Source organism: Molothrus ater, chromosome 14 (genome assembly GCF_012460135.2).
Source record: "Molothrus ater isolate BHLD 08-10-18 breed brown headed cowbird chromosome 14, BPBGC_Mater_1.1, whole genome shotgun sequence".
In the NCBI taxonomy this organism is placed as follows: domain Eukaryota; kingdom Metazoa; phylum Chordata; class Aves; order Passeriformes; family Icteridae; genus Molothrus; species Molothrus ater.
Window position 1 is genome coordinate 11524741 of NC_050491.2, and position 18297 is coordinate 11543037.

Genomic DNA, 18297 nt, shown 5'->3' on the forward strand with positions numbered 1-18297 from the left:
GGAGGAGCATTCAGTCAAGATGATTCCTGCCAAATGTAAGTTATTATATTTTTCTGAGCCCCAGCCCAAATAAGAATGAATCAGCTAAGGAAGGAGGTATGGTTTTGACACAGAAATAAAAGAAATTAACTCAGACATATTCATTCTCAACAAGGCAGCACAGAAGACAATTATCCAAACAGAGAGAAAATTTTACTCAGCCTTTTCTGTCTCTAATACTCAGCAGAGTCAGCAGAAGACCTGGAGAAAAACCTCTCTGACTTCAAAGAGCAACAGCCCCCTGAGGGCAGCTATCAACTCTTCCCAGGTATCACCCTGCTCTGGGAACCCTCTGCCAGTATTCCCCTGGGTGCTGGAGTGGGAAATAACAGCAAAGCACTGCCATGTTCATGTCACCCTGTGCTCGAGAAATAATGTCTTTCCTGAATTTGAAAATACATTCTGGACTACAGCAGGTTTCTTCTGTTGTATTTGTCTCTATTTGGTATGCTACATGAGCTTTTGAGAGCACATGCAGCATCCCTTTAAAAATCCTTAAAAGGAACATTGTCAGGGTGTTGGGGACAGGGCTTGCCTCAGCTTGTTGGCAGCTGCAGGCACAGCTTTATTCAGTGCTCTGGGGGTGGCAGATGCACATCTCTGAAGGCCAGTCCTTTGCTCTGGCTCCTGCCCATCTGTGTGCAATTGGACCATCACACTTCCAGACAATCACCATTACCTGGGTCCTTTTGAGGGCTAGCAGGAGCTTTGCCAGGGGAGAGAAGATGAAGCCTGTAACCTTCTCTAGTTAATGCAGAGGTGAAGGCCATGTAAAGGTTTCTGGCACTAGAACAAAAGCTCAAATAACAATCTTGATGCTGAAGTGGCCAAGGTTTCACATTAGACCTTGCAGGGAGCAGCTTAATTTCCTTCTTGGCTCTAGCACAGCTAAGAAAAGAGATAAGCAATAAAGAAGAGCAAAGCTTTTCTCTCAGGATGGCTTTTTTAAGATCTTGCTCTGAGCTCCTAAGATAGTGCCTTATATCCAAACATCACTGTGGGCAAGATGGGGGGAGGGACATTCGGAGGCTCTTGGACTCTACAAAATCAAAGCTACTTTCTCCAGAATAAGGGAACAAATCATCTCTCTCTGGCCCAGGCATGGCCTCATGCCATCATAGCCATCATTTCTCCCACTGCTCTGAGAGAAGAGCAGGAATTATTCAGAGAACACTTGCTTCCTTAGATTGCTGTCCCACAGTGATAAGGAGGAACAGCCAGCTCTGTCTTTGAGCTACAAAGAGATGGACCACAAAGAGATGCTCCTGTCTCCTCACATCAATCTGCTGTGGCTAGAGGGGATCCTAACCCTCACATCGCTGCCTCTCGCTAGCTTGAGGAGTTTCCAACACTCCAGCTTGCCCCTGAATTGAATTTTCTATGGTCATTCTTGTGTTACATTTCAGTTTCCTGAGCAAGTACCTCAGTTCACCTTATTCTGGATGTCACTGCTCTGCTGCCATGGGGCTGCCACAGCCCTTGGAACCCCAGCAGCAGGGGGACATTTTCCAAGTACTGCAGGGCTTTTCTCATAAATAATGTTCCTGTGCCTCAAAATGCACAGAAATGAGATTTTCAGAAGGACTGAGCACAAGTTAAAGCCAGCACAAGGCAGCTGTCAAGCTGCTTCTGGAAATCCCACTAAGCATCTGTCTTCATTGCAGGTGCATAACTGAAAAGCTAAAATCCTTGACTTTCAGTTACACCTGAGCTTTCAATGACTAAGATTTTAAATTCTGACCCCAAGGCAGTTGTGAAAATGGATAAAGGGTTCTACAGGATTTAGGTGAGGTTAAATTTTTTCAGGGGGTGAGGAGGGAGAGGTAGTAGTTGGGATGATTTTCTGGATGTTATCTTTTTTTTAAGAAAGCTGCTCTAGGTGATCTTGATTTGATTGATTCATTTTTGGAACATCTGATAAATTTTTATCAGCAACATTTCAGCCTTGTGTGTGTTTTTTGTTTTGTTTTTCTCTCTCTGTGGGAGCTACAGTCAATAGCCAAGCCTACAAGCAGCTCTTGCAGTGGGTTGTGATTGTGTGATTTAAATTGGCAACAGTTGGGGCTGTATGGAACGACAGCAAATGCATTGACTTGTGTTCTTGGCAACAAACTGTCTAGAGGCTTAGTTGCTTTGTTTCATGTTTGGAGTTCTGCTTGCTGTTAGTGTTATTTTTATCCTACTTTTTATATGTGCTATTTGCTCACTTGAGTGAGACAGAAAAGCACAAATATCTCATGGCTATGTGTTTTCTGATGTCTCAGGGCATAAGAAATAAGAGCAAAGCAAGAAAGAAAGTTAAAATTAAGATTGTAAACTACAGAGGACAAAAAAAAGACCTAAAGATCTCTTGCATTTTTCTCATCAAGTTTTCGCCAGTCTCTTTTTTTTTTTTATTGCCAAAGACTTGCCTTTGTCAAAAAGTTCTTCTATGAGTGAAGAGCCAGCTAACTCTAAGTTATGTGCTGCAGCCATTTATTTTTCCAACACATCATTACAGCTGCCAGAATATTACTGTAGTGGCTGCATGTGCAGCTCATAGCACAAGGCCTTGCTTAGGGGAAGAGCACCTCCTTTAGTCTTCTTTTAGGCTTCTTCTAAAAACCTGGAGACTCAGTCTAATAAAAAATATATTATATGGGTGTGCTTTCAAATGCTCTTAAACTATTATGAAATGAATGTCTGGAGGCTAGTTAGATTTGATTTCACTATAAATTTATCTTATTAAGAAAATTATTATCACTATCCAAAGCAGGTTTCTTAATTTTCTTTAAAATGCTTTCAGTTCATTAATTCCTGGCTGAGCTTTAATTATGCAAATGTTTGGAAGGCTCATATCCAGTCATGAATCTGCTGGCTGCTGGAATAGAATTTTGAAATATTATAGAATTTCCAGTAATTATGTTTTTTTCATGAGGGAAAATAATTTGGTTTGAGTATGTCTTATTTTCACTGGATCCAGTAATTCTCTAACTAGTCACTGAACTTCATGAGGCTTTTATCTAAATGGGATAACATGGTTTAGCACACAGCTAGGCCTGCATTCTGAATATCCAGGTAAAAGAGGAGGGAAGAGAAGCCCAGGTACAGTAATTAGCACTGTCTTTATTGATCTTGTTGAAGAAATCACAGCATGGAAACTCTGATCAAGTGATGCTGGGATATGGCCAGAGGAAAATAAGGGATCATGTATCTATGGTTTTTGTGGAGGTTAGCCTAAATTCAGTCATGGGTAAATCTGTGAAGAATTCCAGTGCCACCTAAGCAGATAAGAGGAACAGAGGCTGAAGCCCCTGATGTGTGAGTGGTACTGCAGGTCTGTACTGGGAGGGGATGAGAAATGGGATCAGCTGTGCTGGGTGACACAAGCAAAGCCCAAGCACAGCCTCAGCTGCCCCTGCCAAATACTCCTGACTGCTCTAGGGCAGTGGTGAGCCCTGGACAGAGGTTTTGTGCTCAGCAGCTGAGCCACAGGGCTGGGCTCTATTGCAGGAGTGACCCTGTGTGGGCACCCTCACATGCCAGCAGCAGCTCAGGGCTGGGGCCATGGTTTGGGCTGGGCTGGTGTTGCCACATTTCTCTTCACAGAGAAAAGCAAAGCACAATTCTTCCCAAGAATATTTCTGTGATTCACATTCTCTGAACCTCAGAAAAAGGAAAAACAATTCTTATTAGCTGTGCCTGTGTTTGTGCAGAAGTAGAATGCAATATAGAAATTGTTTACCCAGAGTGATGCTGTTTTGTTTCCTTGGCCTATCAGCTGTGTGTGTGTGTTGGGACTGTGGGCTGACAGCCATGAGATTCTGTGCAGTGTGAGCAGTTGAGTGCTTGGCAGATTCAGTTTAGATGTAATGTAACATAGTGTAATATAATATAGAATAATATAGTATAATAAAGTAATTAATTAACCTTCTGATAAGATGGAGTCCTCTCCACGCCACAGGGTTGTCTGCAAATCCTACAGGCTGCAGCCCCTCCATCTGCTGCTGGCTCTGCTGTCACTCCCAGCACAGGAGAGCAGTTCAGAGGATGTCATTGCAAAGCACTTGGAGACAATTGGCACTCTCTGCTAACTGCACAGAACTACCACACACAGAGATTGTTTTTCATGAGTCAAGGTCTGTGTTGCCCCTGGCATTTGTTTTGTGGATAAATTGCAGGCATAAGCTCTGTCTCCCATATCTTCTTATCCAGGATGTCCTTCTGAAGGAAAAGGAAATGTGTTCTTTACGTCAGGGTTGTATACAACCCAGCCTTGCCTTGCCTGGGGAATTTAAATCACTCTGCTGCTCTTTGGCCACTTTCTAGCACTTGTAAAGCATATTAGAACAATAATGTTCTTGTCAGTGACATGGTGATTTGCCTTGCAAACCTCACAGCCTGGAAAGTCAGCTTCCAGACAGCCTGCAGAATTCACTTACTGAGAAGTGATAAGTAACCTGCCTTTCCTGTCCTCTGTCTCAGCAAATGAAAGAAACAAAGCCCATGAAGTGCCTGTAAAACATCTGCATGTGTGGAGTGGGAAGCTGCTCCTTTGGCAGCACTCAGAGCTCTCTCCTAGTCTTACAGGGACACAAGCACCATTATCAGAGAGGAGCTCCAGTATGCAAATACATCCATAAGAGGGGCTTGGAGTGTTGGAATGACCCTCTGGTGGCAGCACTGCACTCTCATCTGCCTTCCCACGTGTGGCAGGGCTCTGCAGTGGATGAAAGCTGTGGATTAGCACCCTGTTGGAGTGGAAGATGTAAATCCAGCTAGCAACGTGTGCAGGTCTGATTTTTGGTGTTGCTTAGCCCAAAGGGAGACCTTTGGCATTTTCAGTCAATTCTGCCACTAGTTGGGAAGGCTCATCTGCTTCAGCTCAGGCTTGTTGAGAGCAGTATTTTATGTGGCACAATAATGCAAGAGAAAAGGAAAACTAATTCATATTTCAAAACATAGGAAAAAAACAGCACCCAGGGATTCACCAGAGACTTTGGGTGCTTGCTGGGGTTGCTCTGAGATGGTGTGCTCTGTGAGTCAAGGTCTGATTTGCTAGAAGCAAATTCTCTGATGTGGGCTTCAAAGCTACAAAATACACCTGCCTGTGCAAAACAAGTGAAAAAGAACAAACTATCCATCTGCATTAAAAAAAAAAAAAAAACAAACCAAAAAACTCCAGAAAAATGCCATGGCATAAGCCAGATGTGAAGAGCCTTTCCTCTCCATGCTGATCAGTCATCCAGCCTTGGCATTTAAGTTTTTAAAAGACAGAACAACTTTTAGGTATTTTAAGCTTAATTTACTTTCTACTTGAAGCATGTCTCATTCAAGAGAAACTGTGCTGAAGAATTTGTGATTCTCTGTCAAAGCATGCTGGCCCTGCATTAAGCACATTCCAAACCATTCCTGGCTAAATTCTTTTGCAGACCCTTTTCCATCATTAGCCAGTACTCCTACCACCACCAGGCAGCTCTTCTGCTTGAATAATTGCATTTTTGTGGAATTCTCTTTGCCAGAAAAGAAGTTGCTTGAATGTATGGTAGAGTTCACACAGATTGACTGTGAAAATGGACAGGTGAAAATTGTAAAATAAGATTTAGCAATAAATTTTTTTACTGCCAGTGGTTGTGTCTTATCAGCTGGGAGTTTGTAACAAGCCTGCTTGATTGACAAGGTAGGGAGAAAAGCTAAAACAGAGACTTCTGCTGAACCTGGTCCTTTACTGTATCTAGGTGACCCCAGCAAAGCAGAAGACAGTGATGTCTGCAAACAAGCCTTTTTACTTTCTTTCCTTGTTTCTTCAAACACTCTCTTAACTGTTGATTCATTAGAAATTCACAAGTAACTTTCTCTGTTCCTCAGCTAATTATTTTATTAAGTAAAAAGGCATCTGAAATGTCGGTCTGATCTAAACAGAATCCATCTGTAAATGGAAAACTTTTAGGATACTATTCATTCCAGGAATTTTGATGTTGTTAATTAAATGATGCAAGGGGAATATTTCTTAATAAGACCAATTAGTAGTGGAACTAGTGAAGGTCGTGCAGAATAGCAGTAATGATGTGCAAAAGTTTGGGCCTTACACAAGATGAATTGCTGGTTCCTGCCAGTTCCTTAGTTCCTTCTGCCTGGAACTGTGGCTCAGTGTAATATTGCATGGCTTGAAGCCAGCCCTGAAAACAGGACCTGCAAAGGGGCACTGTCAATGCTCAGTGCCTATTTCTCCATATATTGAAGGATACATTTAGGGACCACAGACTTCAGTCTCATTTTTATTATTGCAGTATTTGGGGGAGAATGTAATGAAACATGCCATGTTTCTTCTGGGCGGGAATGGCTGGAGTTCCCTGAAAACCAGCAGTGACAGGTTGTTGCTGTAGCTGTGTGGTGAGAGAGCAGGAGAGGAGAAATCTCCCTTACTTTTCCATATGGAGGCTTATTTTGGGAGATGAAGGGGTTCTGCAGGGAAGTCAGTGCTACCTTTCTGATGGTGTCCCCCTTCCAGAGGCAAAAGGAGTGATGAGAGTTATAAACCAGAAGTTATTTCAGAAGCTATAGAGGAGTGAGGGGTCCTTACCAGCTTGAGGAGTATCAGAACTGCAGGTGAGAGTTTGCATTTGGATGGGCCCTTGAAGTATCATTGACCCCTGAGTTCTTTCCACTCCAGGACAGATCAGGTCAACCCAGACCTGCATCATTCTGCTACTGAGATAAAAATTAGTTGTTCCATGAGAAAAAGTTGTTTATGCCACCCTCCGATCAGTGATGGGTTTGCAGATGAGATGAACTATGGGATTTTTCAGGTGTTGCTGGTACCAAACTTTGTGCTGGGAATACAAACTCATTCCAGATTTTCTTGTTCATGGTATTAGTTTATTTTGCTAGTTTCCCTGGTGGCAAAGCTAGGAAATAGATCTGTCCAGGCACATTCAGAGCATGCAGGTTGTCATGGTAAAGTTCCTGATGCTTTATATTGAGTTTGTTTATTACAGAAGCTGTCTACCAACAGCTGGGGTTTTTAAGTTTTCCTATCTGTGTAGAAAACTTCATATTTCTTCAAACCAGACATTATTACCTCAGGGTATTTACTCTGCATGTATAGAAATCTTAGACTCTCCTTGGAATATTTTCATTTCTCAGGGCTTGTTTTTTAGGTAAACATCTGCTGGTTTGAGGAAAAGTACATTCTGTAAGATATTTTGCCTGTAACACTTAATGTCCAGCATGGTGTGCCAGGAAAAGGGCAAATATCTGTCAATGCTGATAGGCCTTGTCTATCCCTTTTCTTTTTCACATTGCCACAATGTCTTTTTCCATTAATATCAAGCATGGACTGAGCAGCCACATGCTAGGGATCACCAAGTGGTATTTAAAAGATGTGTATCGTGACTCCAAGGCAAGCAGCACAAAAAGACCTCACACCATGCAAGCATTCAGCATGTTGGGAAAAGGTGAGGTGGATACAGCCAGAGGCTCCAGTTGTCCCCTGTACCCATGGAGGACACACAGCACCTCACAGGGTTGGGAGAGCTTGTAGTGGCATTAAATGTCTGCCTAGGAGTGTTTCTGACTCTTCATCACATACCGAAGTTGGAACTTTTTCTGATGGTTGTCAGTGTTGTGGGATGTGCAGATAACTGAATATCCACCCTTCTTCTCTTGTATGTCTGGTCTAGTTGTGTAATCTGCCAGCATCTCCACTGTTCAGGGGCCAGCTGTGGTCCCAGAGTTCATCATGAATATGGAGATAATGAAAGAGTCTGGAAAACATTTTCAGGATAAACATTTTCCATTTTTGTCTTTTGCTATTTGAGAAACAGAGACTCAAGTGCAGCCTTTAAATCTTTTCTTGCTGTATCCTAATGTTTCAAAGGAGTTGTAATTTTGGATCTTGACTTGGAAACAATTTAAAGGCGGCTGATTTTCTGTGGCTGGGAGTGCTGTGCTTCCTGACTAATCAGACTCTTTAGATATGTCTTAAATTGGGCACTGAAATAATAGATAGACAAGTGCAAGTAGTTGACTCAGCTCTATGGGGGTTTAGGCAAGGCACTTTAACACACAGCTCTGATATGCTCTGAGTGTGCACACAGCCAGTTTGCACTCCTGGGCAGACAAGAGGTGAATGATTAAGGCACAGTAAGTCAATCATGGGAAACCATTAATCCCTGCTCAACCAAGTGGTGTGCTCCAAATGGTCAGCCCCTCCTGGAAAAGGGTAGGCCTGTTCTATTTCAGTCAGGGGAGTCTCCTGCTAACATGGAGAATACCTGGCATAGTAAAACACTTCTTTCAAATAGAGTAAAATTCATTATTTAGGCTTTCCATGCTTGCTCAAAGCCTTGAAAGATTCAGCAGGAGTCTCCACTGACATTAGATGAGGTCTGTTCTCCCAGAGAAGCTGCTGATTCTACACCTGCTCCATAACCTGGAGCACCTATGTGAAGTAAAATAGGCAAAGAAAAGTGGGTGCAGCAGCTGTATGTGCATGCCAAGGGAATGGTTCTTCCAAATTTCCTGACCTGTTGGAGGTTTTCCTGGGGTTTTTTGTTTGTTTGTTTTTGTGGTTTTGTTTTCTGTTTTCTTTTCTATTGTCTTCTGCAGGAAGACAATCACCTGTCCTGGCAGTGTAAGCACAGTTCTGGGCTACCTAGAACAGTTAAATCTGTAGCCAGACCAAAACCCAGTTAAATGCTGAAATTTTGAAGAGAAAAGAAATTTGAATAATTTACAAGTTTTCTTTTCTCTTTTTTTTTTTTTTTGGAACTATCTTTAAGAGTAGAAAGGAAGAATTCTTTACTCTATTGCTTGAATAATGCTTTGAAGTTTGGTCCTTCACCAAAAGCCTGTTGACAGTAACATCAGTGTTGGGCTGACTGGCATCATGTATTTCTTGGGAATCTTTAAAAGCTCTCTGAGCAGCTCACCAAGGAAGGAATTATTCCTCTGTCTTTTTATGCATGGGTAAGGAGCAGTCATTCAGTGATTTACCTGCCTTTTAGGGACAAATCTCTAAACCTGGTAGAGATCCAAGGAGTCTGACAGGGAAGTCACCTCTTTCTTTTTAACACAAGTCAGGTGTCACCTTATGTTGCCATCATTTCCATACCTTCTCATTGTTCATGTACTATTTTTCTCAGAAAAAAATTGGATGGATAACCTCAGTTTCATTTTACATGTATTTCCTGAAGATGCAAATCAACATCACTCTTTTTCACATGGTTTATGGTTACTGTTTCTTTTTTTTTTCTCCTCCAGTTTTTTTGTAAAGAGGTTTATCTTAGGTGTTGATATTTCTTACAATAATTTTCTTACTAGTAGCTATGACAAAGTTCCTAATCTTCTCTCTTCCTTTTGTCCTCAGGAAATCCACTGACTGTGGCCTGCAAAGCTTTCTTTGGATTCAGCGGCGAATCAGGCCCCATGATCTACTGGATGAAAGGGGAAAAATTCATAGAAGAATTAGAAGGTCACATTAGAGAAGGCGAAGTCAGGTACTTTTTGAATTATTTACTATTAAAGATACTGTATGTCCCACAAGCCTGTTGGGTTGACAAGTTTTTAATTGAAAGTGAAAATCGTTTTCTGTCTAAAGAGTGATAGATGACTTGGAGCCAGGGCTGTGTGAGTTGCTCCCTAAAGACAGAGTAACTTGTGCCTGAAAATCTGTTACCAAATTCCCCTGATGGCTGGAAGCTGAAGCTCCTCCTGAGTGTTCTGGGGTTTGATTTTAGCCTTGTGTGGGATTGGTGCTGTCCACTGCAGGCATCCCGTAGGGACCTGCCTTGGCAAGATGACATCCATTCCAGCACCACTGTTAATCTTGAAGACAAATGGTCTCCTGTCAAAGCCACCATACTTTTTCTTTTCTCCTGAATGTGTTTTGTGTATTTGATCCAGCTCTCTCTCTCTCTTAACCTGAGCCTTCAAGAATCAGTGTTTGTTCCTCCAGGTTTAACACGTAAGGGAGAGGAAGAGTGGCTGTGTCCAATATCCAGGTTGTTCTGGGCTTTTTCTCAGGTGCTGGTTATCACTTGATGTAAGTTGTAAAGAAAACACACTTGTATCCCCATGACTTCCATGGAATTTGCACCTTACTCTCCTCCTTAATAATTACCTGATTATTGTTTTTGAGCAAAGACTAAGTTATGGTTATACTATGGGCAAGGTGGTCCCAGCTCCTATAGATACAATGAATATAGATTATGATACAATGAATATGGATTATAAAGAAAGCCAAGGTCTTTTCACTTACCAGTGCACATTTTTTAATCTCGTGTCTGAATTTTTTGTTGCTTGTAAAGGTGATTTTGGGAGAGCAAGGGGAGAGAGGTCTCTTTGCTTTATTACTTGATCAATAATGTGAAGTTCAACCACTTAGCCACGAGTTGTTAAGATATACTTAATTGCACACAGATCAAATTTATCTTATATTGCCATTGTACAATCCTCTTTTGTGCTTCTGACCACAAAAAGCAATTATTGGAAACTTCTGCCAGTGTAAGTAATCAGCACTTAATGGCATTGTGCTCTCTCTGCTGTGTATATATATGAACAGAGTGATTTTGGTCCTGTTCTTCCACTGCATCAAGACAATTTGAGGTTTGTATTTAAAGAGTGCTCTAGCTTTAGCACAGTTCAAAACTTTTCCTTTATGTACATTTATTAGTGAAACTGAGTTTGAAAAGGCTGTTACTTGTCCTTTGTTGTGCCATCTCGTTGCACATTCATGTTTCAAACTAATTTATCACAAGTCTCTTTTCTCATTCTGCTAAAATGCTTTGACTCAGTTTACAGACCCTGCACAATTCATTGAGTCTTCTCTTCAGCAAAGCTACTTATCACCTACCTAATCTCCTCTGATCACTGCCAGCATTTGAAACAGCATTTTGCAAAACACTCTGCATCATTACCAGCAGTGCCCCAGTCCATCCCTTTTTTTATTTAGAAGTAGCTATGGCAACTGAAGTGGTAACTTTTTGCAAGTGATTTTTTGCCCGTAACAGCTCTTGTTTTTGCGTTCCATTACAGGTATGCTGCTTCAGGGGAACTAAGCAGCACTAATTATTCTGTCAGTGCCCTGAGGCAGCCCACATCTTCCACCCAGATATATTTATTGATGTATTTAAAAATTGTCATGTGTGTTTCCAATTTGATGAGCCATGGTGAACTTGCTGGTTAGATGTCTTCTTAATCAGTTTGCTTTTCTATGCTGTTACCAAGACATTTCATTTTGAGAAGCTAAGAGTAGTACAGAATCCTTACAACCAGAACAAGATACTCCATGGGTTGGTTCTTTGGTACATTTCAACTCTGCATCCCCTATCTTGAATTAGTTCACAAATTTAGTAGCACTCTGAATTGATGGTGCTGTCCTTACCCTGGGCTGTGCCCATCCATTGTGTTGCTGGATTTTCTGTATATGATGAGAGCTCAGGTTAGCAAGTGATGTGTGGGAGCACAAACCACCCATCCCCAGTGTGCAGAGTTAACACTCACTGTGCTGTCATGAAAGCACTAAAATAAGGATGCATGTAACCTGAGCATTCCTATTCAAATCCAGTCCATGGAACTGGGTTTTTGTAAGCACACTTCACCAGGAGTAATATTTGTGTCACTCTGGGCTTCTTGGTATTTATTAGACCTTTTTACAAATCTTCATGATAAAAAGTAACTCAAAGTATTGCAGGACTTGGAGGCAATGCCACCCTATCTGAGCTGCCCCCTTGTCTTCCCTTGAATTAAAATCCCCAGGTGTTAGACATGTGTGGATGAGACTTTGCTTGCCAGGTGGGTTTTTTACAGCAGTAATGAAAAATGTCATGTAAATTGAACCAGAGTTATTAAAGAAGGAATCAGAGTCTTTAAGCATGTCTGCAGAGTTGTCAGTTGTACCTAATTATCCCAGCAGCACACAGCAAATTTCAACACCAGCTCTCTGCCATGGCAAAGTATTTTCAGACATAAATGTTGCTCTCTCAGACACCTATGAGTTACTTTTTTAGTTTTGGTTATTCTTCAACAGGTAACACTGCAGAATAGTTATAATGCTCATCTTGTAATCTATGTTTGTCCTTGTTTTGTCTCTCTTGTCCATTTTTAAAGTAGAAATAGTTTAACTCATCCTAGGGGCATGAAAAGAAGTGGCTGGAGACATTTTGAATGGCAGCCTTATTTCTTCTGATTGATTTATCACCCACAGAAGCCAACAGATGGTTATGAAATGCTCAGACAAGATAAGGATGCTGTTTTCTGTTAGGAGGGGCTGCTGGGGGCAGGAGGCACAACTCCCATAGCTGATGTGCTGGGTACTTGGCAAAGAAGTATGGAAGCAACAGCTCTCTCCTGAAAAGCTTACACTCCTCAAGTAGACAAATTCAGGGCACAGAACAAGAAACACAAGGCAGGAAAGGGAGAGGGGAGGTCACTGTCGTGCTGCCAGCTGAACGACTTTGCTTTGGAGAGGTGCTTGTGTACACACAGAACTTTCCTTTCATCTGCAGCCTGTTGTTAAGGAACAGAAGGAGGGGAGTAGATTCATAACCCTGCTCCCAGGTGAGATCCTCAGCTTTATAAAGAATGATTAAAGTTTTTTTTTTTCTAATCACAACTCTCATGTAGCTTATTAAAGGTTTGCAATTAATGCCTCTGTCTTGCAGAGAGACACAAGTGAAGCTTTCTTATGGCCTTGTTATCTGTGCTCATACAAAGACTGAAAATATTGGGGAAATATGGTCTCAAATAAAAGTGTTTTAAATTCAGATTCAACTTAGTGCATACAAGCACTGGGAAAATATGACCAAGGATTTGAAAAATCCAAGCCATTGCATTATTTTCAAAGAAAGCATCTCTATTCTGTAATGACACTTCCTTTTTAAAATTCATATTCTTACCTAAAAATTATTCACTAGACAAAATGTTTTGTCTCAGATCAAATAAAATGCTTCAGCCTGAAGAAAAAGAAGGCACTGAGTATTGTTTTTACATCACCCACCTTTTATTTCTCTCTTTCCATCCTGTTTTTTGTGAGTTGTCAAGCACCATTGATTTAGCTATGCATTAAATGTTGTAATTACTCTTACAGTTTGTTCAGCAACCCAGATAGAGTGAGTTATTGTTTTTTGAACTTGTGAGAGCTGGCTGTGTTGACAGTGATGCTGGTGAAGCTTCCCCCACCTCAGATAGGGACAGAGCTTCATCTTCTGGGTGTGCTCCGAATGCTGTTGCACCTTTAAGGTCTTACTGGTTGATATTGTATTGTGCTCCATGTTCTCTGAACCAACAACAACAATTAATTCATCAATGCAATTAATTAAGGGCTGCGTGTGTATTTAAAAAATGCAGGTGACCAACTGTGCATTTCTGTGGCAATAACGAAAGTTTAGAGTGATGTTAAAAGAAAAAAGGAAGAAAAATGAAAAAGCAGGACTGAAAGGTTTAACTAAGAGCTTTCTACACTTTGCTGCTAGCATAATGCTTAAATGTTTGTCAGCATTTTCATGATAGATCCCACTCTATAGATTTCCCTTGCTAAAAATTGCTATTAGAAGATATGTAAAAAAAAAAGTTGTCAGTCCAAATATATTAGATATTCTTTTTTTTTTTTTTATGAAAACTCCTCTTTAGCTGATTATGTATTATTTAAATTTAGGTTAAGGGTCAATTATTTTATCTTACATATATGTAGTTTAGATATAGATAAAAATAACAGTTTCTTTTATCTTAACTGTAATGTGTCTCCATTTTTCTTCTGTGTAAAATATCCTGAGTACAGTAAACAAGAAAACCTGAACATTTGCAGAAGGCTCCAGATTAGTTTCCCAGATATCTTCTCTGTTAATGATTATATTGGTCCTTGCAGCATGATTGGTAGACCAAAAGTTGTTGGGCATACTGTTTACCAGCAGAGTGGCTTTCCTGAGTCTTTATATAGATATAGCAGAATAATAGGTAAATGAGAATTGATTTACCTCACTTCCAGTGATTTAGGCTGAGTATGCAAACAGACCAGGCTTTCTGAGGAGGATTTTTTCTGGCCAGAAATTGTGCAAATTCAACCTTTCTTCCATTATTTCAACACTTGGACTCTGGACCAGAATTTTTAAAAAAAGGAAAAAAAAAAGAAAAGAAAAAAGAAGCATAATCAATGAGAATGAATTTGGGAAAAAAAAAAAAAAAGATGCCATCCAAGTTTCCAAATCCAATACACACACGCACACACACACACACACACACACACTCTAATGTTTTTCCACTTGCTTTTTTGCAAGTTATGCTGCCACAGTGAAAGAGGCTGAATTGTTGTGGATGTTCTGGTGCCTCTTCTGAGTTACTGCAGGGATGTGTTTGTAGCAGTCAGGCCTGCATTTTTGATTGTCTAGTGCAATGCCCTCATACTTCTCTTTAGATTTGTTTTCAGTGTGTTTGGAGTTCCATGGATGTCATGTGAAATCATGTACATAAGGAAACGTGTGCACACACAATGTCTTTGGTTTATAAAAGAGAAGTTTGGGGTTTGCTATTACTGACAAATGTGGTTGTCTCCAGCAGAATTTCCATTGAGAGCAGGCAACACTCTGGTTCATTACTTCCCATCCATTTTCCTCCTTTCAATCTCGGGAGAAAATATTTCTTTTTTGGTGACCCTGAGTTTTATTTCTGCCTTTACCTTACAGTGCTGTGCAGTCTTTTCAGAGAACAGACTCATTGAAGTACCACGTGCAGTGGTGATTTCACAGGTGACTCTGAGGGCACCCCAAATTTTCTGTTTACTTTCTTGTGCAGCATTACACAAACCAGGATCAAATTTATCTGGTGGATTTTACTTGACGTTACATTGCTCTGTTCAAAGGAGCAGCAACTTTTTCTTGAGCAAGTGATAAGTCTTTTGAGAGAATAGGGTATTGTATTTTTAGACTTAATGTCAGCAGCAGAAAGCGTGCATTTACTTTGCATTCTTTTTAATGTTCACATGAGAACAATGACATGAAAAGGCTGTACCTCTGGCCTGAAAGTCTGCTAGAACTTTTATTGCATTTGTGGGGATTTTGCACATCTCCTCTTTCCTCTCAAAGGAGGAGGGAGCTCTTGTTCTTGACACTGTTCCCCTTAAAAGTCAGGATCTACCCCAGAAAATAGAAGAAAATTCCAAAGAGTAGCACAGCTCCTTCTGTTGGTTTTCCACACTGAATTAAAATGTATCACAATACCCAGCCTTTAAATTGCCCTGTAATTTGTTCACTGATTGCTTAGTAGCACATCCCACTTCTGGAAAATGGATATTTGTCACTTCTTTTAAAAGAAGCATTGTTTTTAGAATTTAATTCTGATGGAACCAAGAAACAAGCCACACATAACCACTGTGCTCATGGCCACTCTTCCTGCACTTGGTTCAGCTCCTCACTAGACATGGCTGGAGAAAAAGCCTTCTGGTGGTCATGGAAAATGCCTCTGTGAAGGCTCTTTCAGGCAACATGAGTGTCCTTTCCCCAGGAGTGAAGGAGGGCAGGGAACATTGTCTTGTGCTGAGAAATGATAGTGCTTTGGGGAATCTGCCATCCATATTAATTCAGTTAAAGCAAAGGCTGTATCCTTCCTTCCAGACTCCTCAGAGAACATCTTGGAGAAAAAGAAGTTGAGTTGACATTGATCTTTGATGCTGTAGAGGAGGCAGACCTGGCTAACTACACGTGTCACGTGGAGAACAGAAATGGACGGAGACACGCCAGCGTTCTTCTGCGCAAAAAAGGTAATTCTCTCTTTCTTAGTTATCTGTGACCTCACCTGCCTCAGCAGCAACTCATCAGTCAGAGGTCCTGCTGACCTCTCTGAGCCAGGCTGGACTCCTGTGTGCCTGCTTGGAGCTGAAGTGTGCTTGTGTGCACCTTCAGTTTACCATTTGTGGGAAAAAAATTATGGGTTGTTCTTCGGTGTCTAGAAAATTGGCCTTGCAGGTGATGCACTTGCCTGGAATACAGTCATCCATAAGGCACCATTAATCAGGGGAAGTATTTTGGACTAAACAACCTATGAATTTGACCCAGAACTGACTAACTAGGCCAGTTAAAACTTACATTTCTTAGAACTGGCAGTGAGGTCAGATGTTCTTATCTTTCTCCACTTCCTGGCTTTGTGTTTTAAATTGAAAGCTTTAAGCTGTCTTCATGCATTTTGATTTCTAACAGCAACAGGAATCAAAACATGCAATGGGAGCTACAAATACATGGAGAGTTACCCCATCATGGTTGTCTCGCTTGATACTGCTCTGAATGTAGAGCAGCACTACTGACAAATTACCTACAACAGAAAGGAAACCGTTGGGATCTGAATGTGCCAAATTTAAAAGTACTGCTGTGCTCTGTGTTTGAAAAAGTCACTATCAAGGGAGTGTAACAGTATCCCATGGCAGTTCTTCTGTTGTTTGTTCAAGCAGCTCTCCTATTCATAAGTGGGCTGACATTTAGATTGGATGCTGATCTCTCTGAGATACAGTGTATTAGGAAACATAAAAGCTGTAAGAATAGTAATTGTTGGGAAAGCAAAGGAAGGTTCCACTCTTGGGGCAAAGCTGTTATGTGAAACCACAGAACATCAGCACAGGAGGTTGACTAAAGAGTTGATACATTATCCAGACCTCTGCCATCACTCCTGGATGTAAATTATTTTGCCAAAACAGGAGAAGAAAAATTGTTTTCATGAGGCAAACCTGAAAGGGCTGCTGCAGTGCTTTGTGTGCTTTCACTGTGGCAAAGTTGGAATAAAGGAATGTTGATCTAGCAGATCATTCTGCTATCTACTACAAACTTCCACACAGGAGGGCTCTGCAGAGGGATCTGGACTGGCTGGGTCCATGGGCTGAGTTGTGTGAGGTTCCGCAAGGCCAAGTGCTTGGTCCTGCTCTTGGGTCACAACAGGCTCCAGGCTGGGGCAGAGGGGCTGGAAAGCTGCCAGGTGGCGAAGGAACTGGGGATGCTGGAGTCACCATCCCTGAAGGGATTTGAGAGCCATGCAGATGTGGCCCTCGTGGGCATGGTTTAGTGGTGGGCTCAGCAGTGCTGGTCTAATGGTTGGACTCAATCATCTGGGAGGTGTTTTCCAACCAAAACAATTCTACAATTCTGTGATCTAAACTGATAGGTTGTCACAGCTTTAATTAAGGAATCTGGTCATCATGATGAAGGATTAGTGTCTAGTGCAAAAAGCATTCTACCTTTCCTTCCACTGAACCTCATAAATATACAACTGATAGTAAGTATATCTCTGTTGGCACTGGTGAATGTTCTGCTGTGTGCATATAGTAGAATAACAAGCTCGGTTTATTTATAACAAAAAAATGCAGATATTTCAGAGCTCTGCTGGAATTATGGAAGAAGCACTGCTGAATACAGAATTTGAAGGTGGAAAGGATCACTTTGCAGCTACTATTTCATTTCTCTCTGCACTGTGGCTGTAGAAAACTTATATTCCCCTCAGGCACTCTCAGTAGTTGATTTTCAGGCTATTAAAGTGTCATTTAAAATAACCACTGTATTTTACTGTGTCCTTTGACTGCCTGTCCTATTGTCCTCTTTGTTATTTATTAAGTTCTCACAAATACTTGACCAAACTTTTCCTTTCTGCAACTTGATTTAATTGCTTCTTATCCTAACTTTCTCCAGCTTAGATTTTACTGTAGATATTCATGAGTCAGGAAATACTACTGTATTTACTGAGCTGGGACAAGATTTAGGGGAGGACTTGCAGAAAGCTGTTGACCAGCATCCTTTGTGCATGTCAAAGAAGGGATTTCTATTGCAATGTGCTGCAGCACAGATCTCTCAGTCAGAGAAATCCTCCTCCCTCCAAAGTCTTACCTGTTAAGAGCTGCATTATCCATGTTTGACAAGAGGCACTTGTAGCTCTGTTTTGTCTTCAGGGTTATTTTCTGGCTTGGATGAAAAACAGGAAAAAACCCAAAACCTAAGTTGTAGATGTTGTATAAGATTTTCTAGGGTTCTTGTTTTGACATCAGATGGGTATTTTTAGCACGTAATTTGCTTTGAAAAAAAGAAAAAGAAAAAGAAAAATTAGCTGTTCACATGTTTCAGGGAAAATATATTAAATTATTTTGATGTATTAGTGGTACAGTCCCCTCTAACCTTCAGGAGAATACAGGAGTGGCTTTTTGCACAGCTCCAGTGTAGCACCAGAGCATGTGCCATCATTTAGGATTATTTTTATTGTTTGGGGTTTTCACCTGAAAAAGAACCAAATCAAGTTTCAAACCCAAAGCCA

At 41.0% G+C, this 18297-nt stretch overlaps 1 protein-coding gene across 4 annotated transcripts in view; it reads left to right on the forward strand.

Moving 5' to 3' along the window:
- The window catches only part of IL1RAPL2 (interleukin 1 receptor accessory protein like 2), a 344044-nt gene that overhangs the window by 309560 nt on the left and 16187 nt on the right, over positions 1 to 18297 (forward strand). For all 4 annotated transcript variants that reach the window (XM_036402067.2, XM_036402068.2, XM_036402069.2 and 1 more), the window contains 2 exons: positions 9389 to 9518; positions 15627 to 15772. In XM_036402067.2, coding sequence (XP_036257960.1) covers positions 9389 to 9518; positions 15627 to 15772 — 276 coding nt within the window. The remainder of the gene's footprint in view (positions 1 to 9388; positions 9519 to 15626; positions 15773 to 18297) is intronic.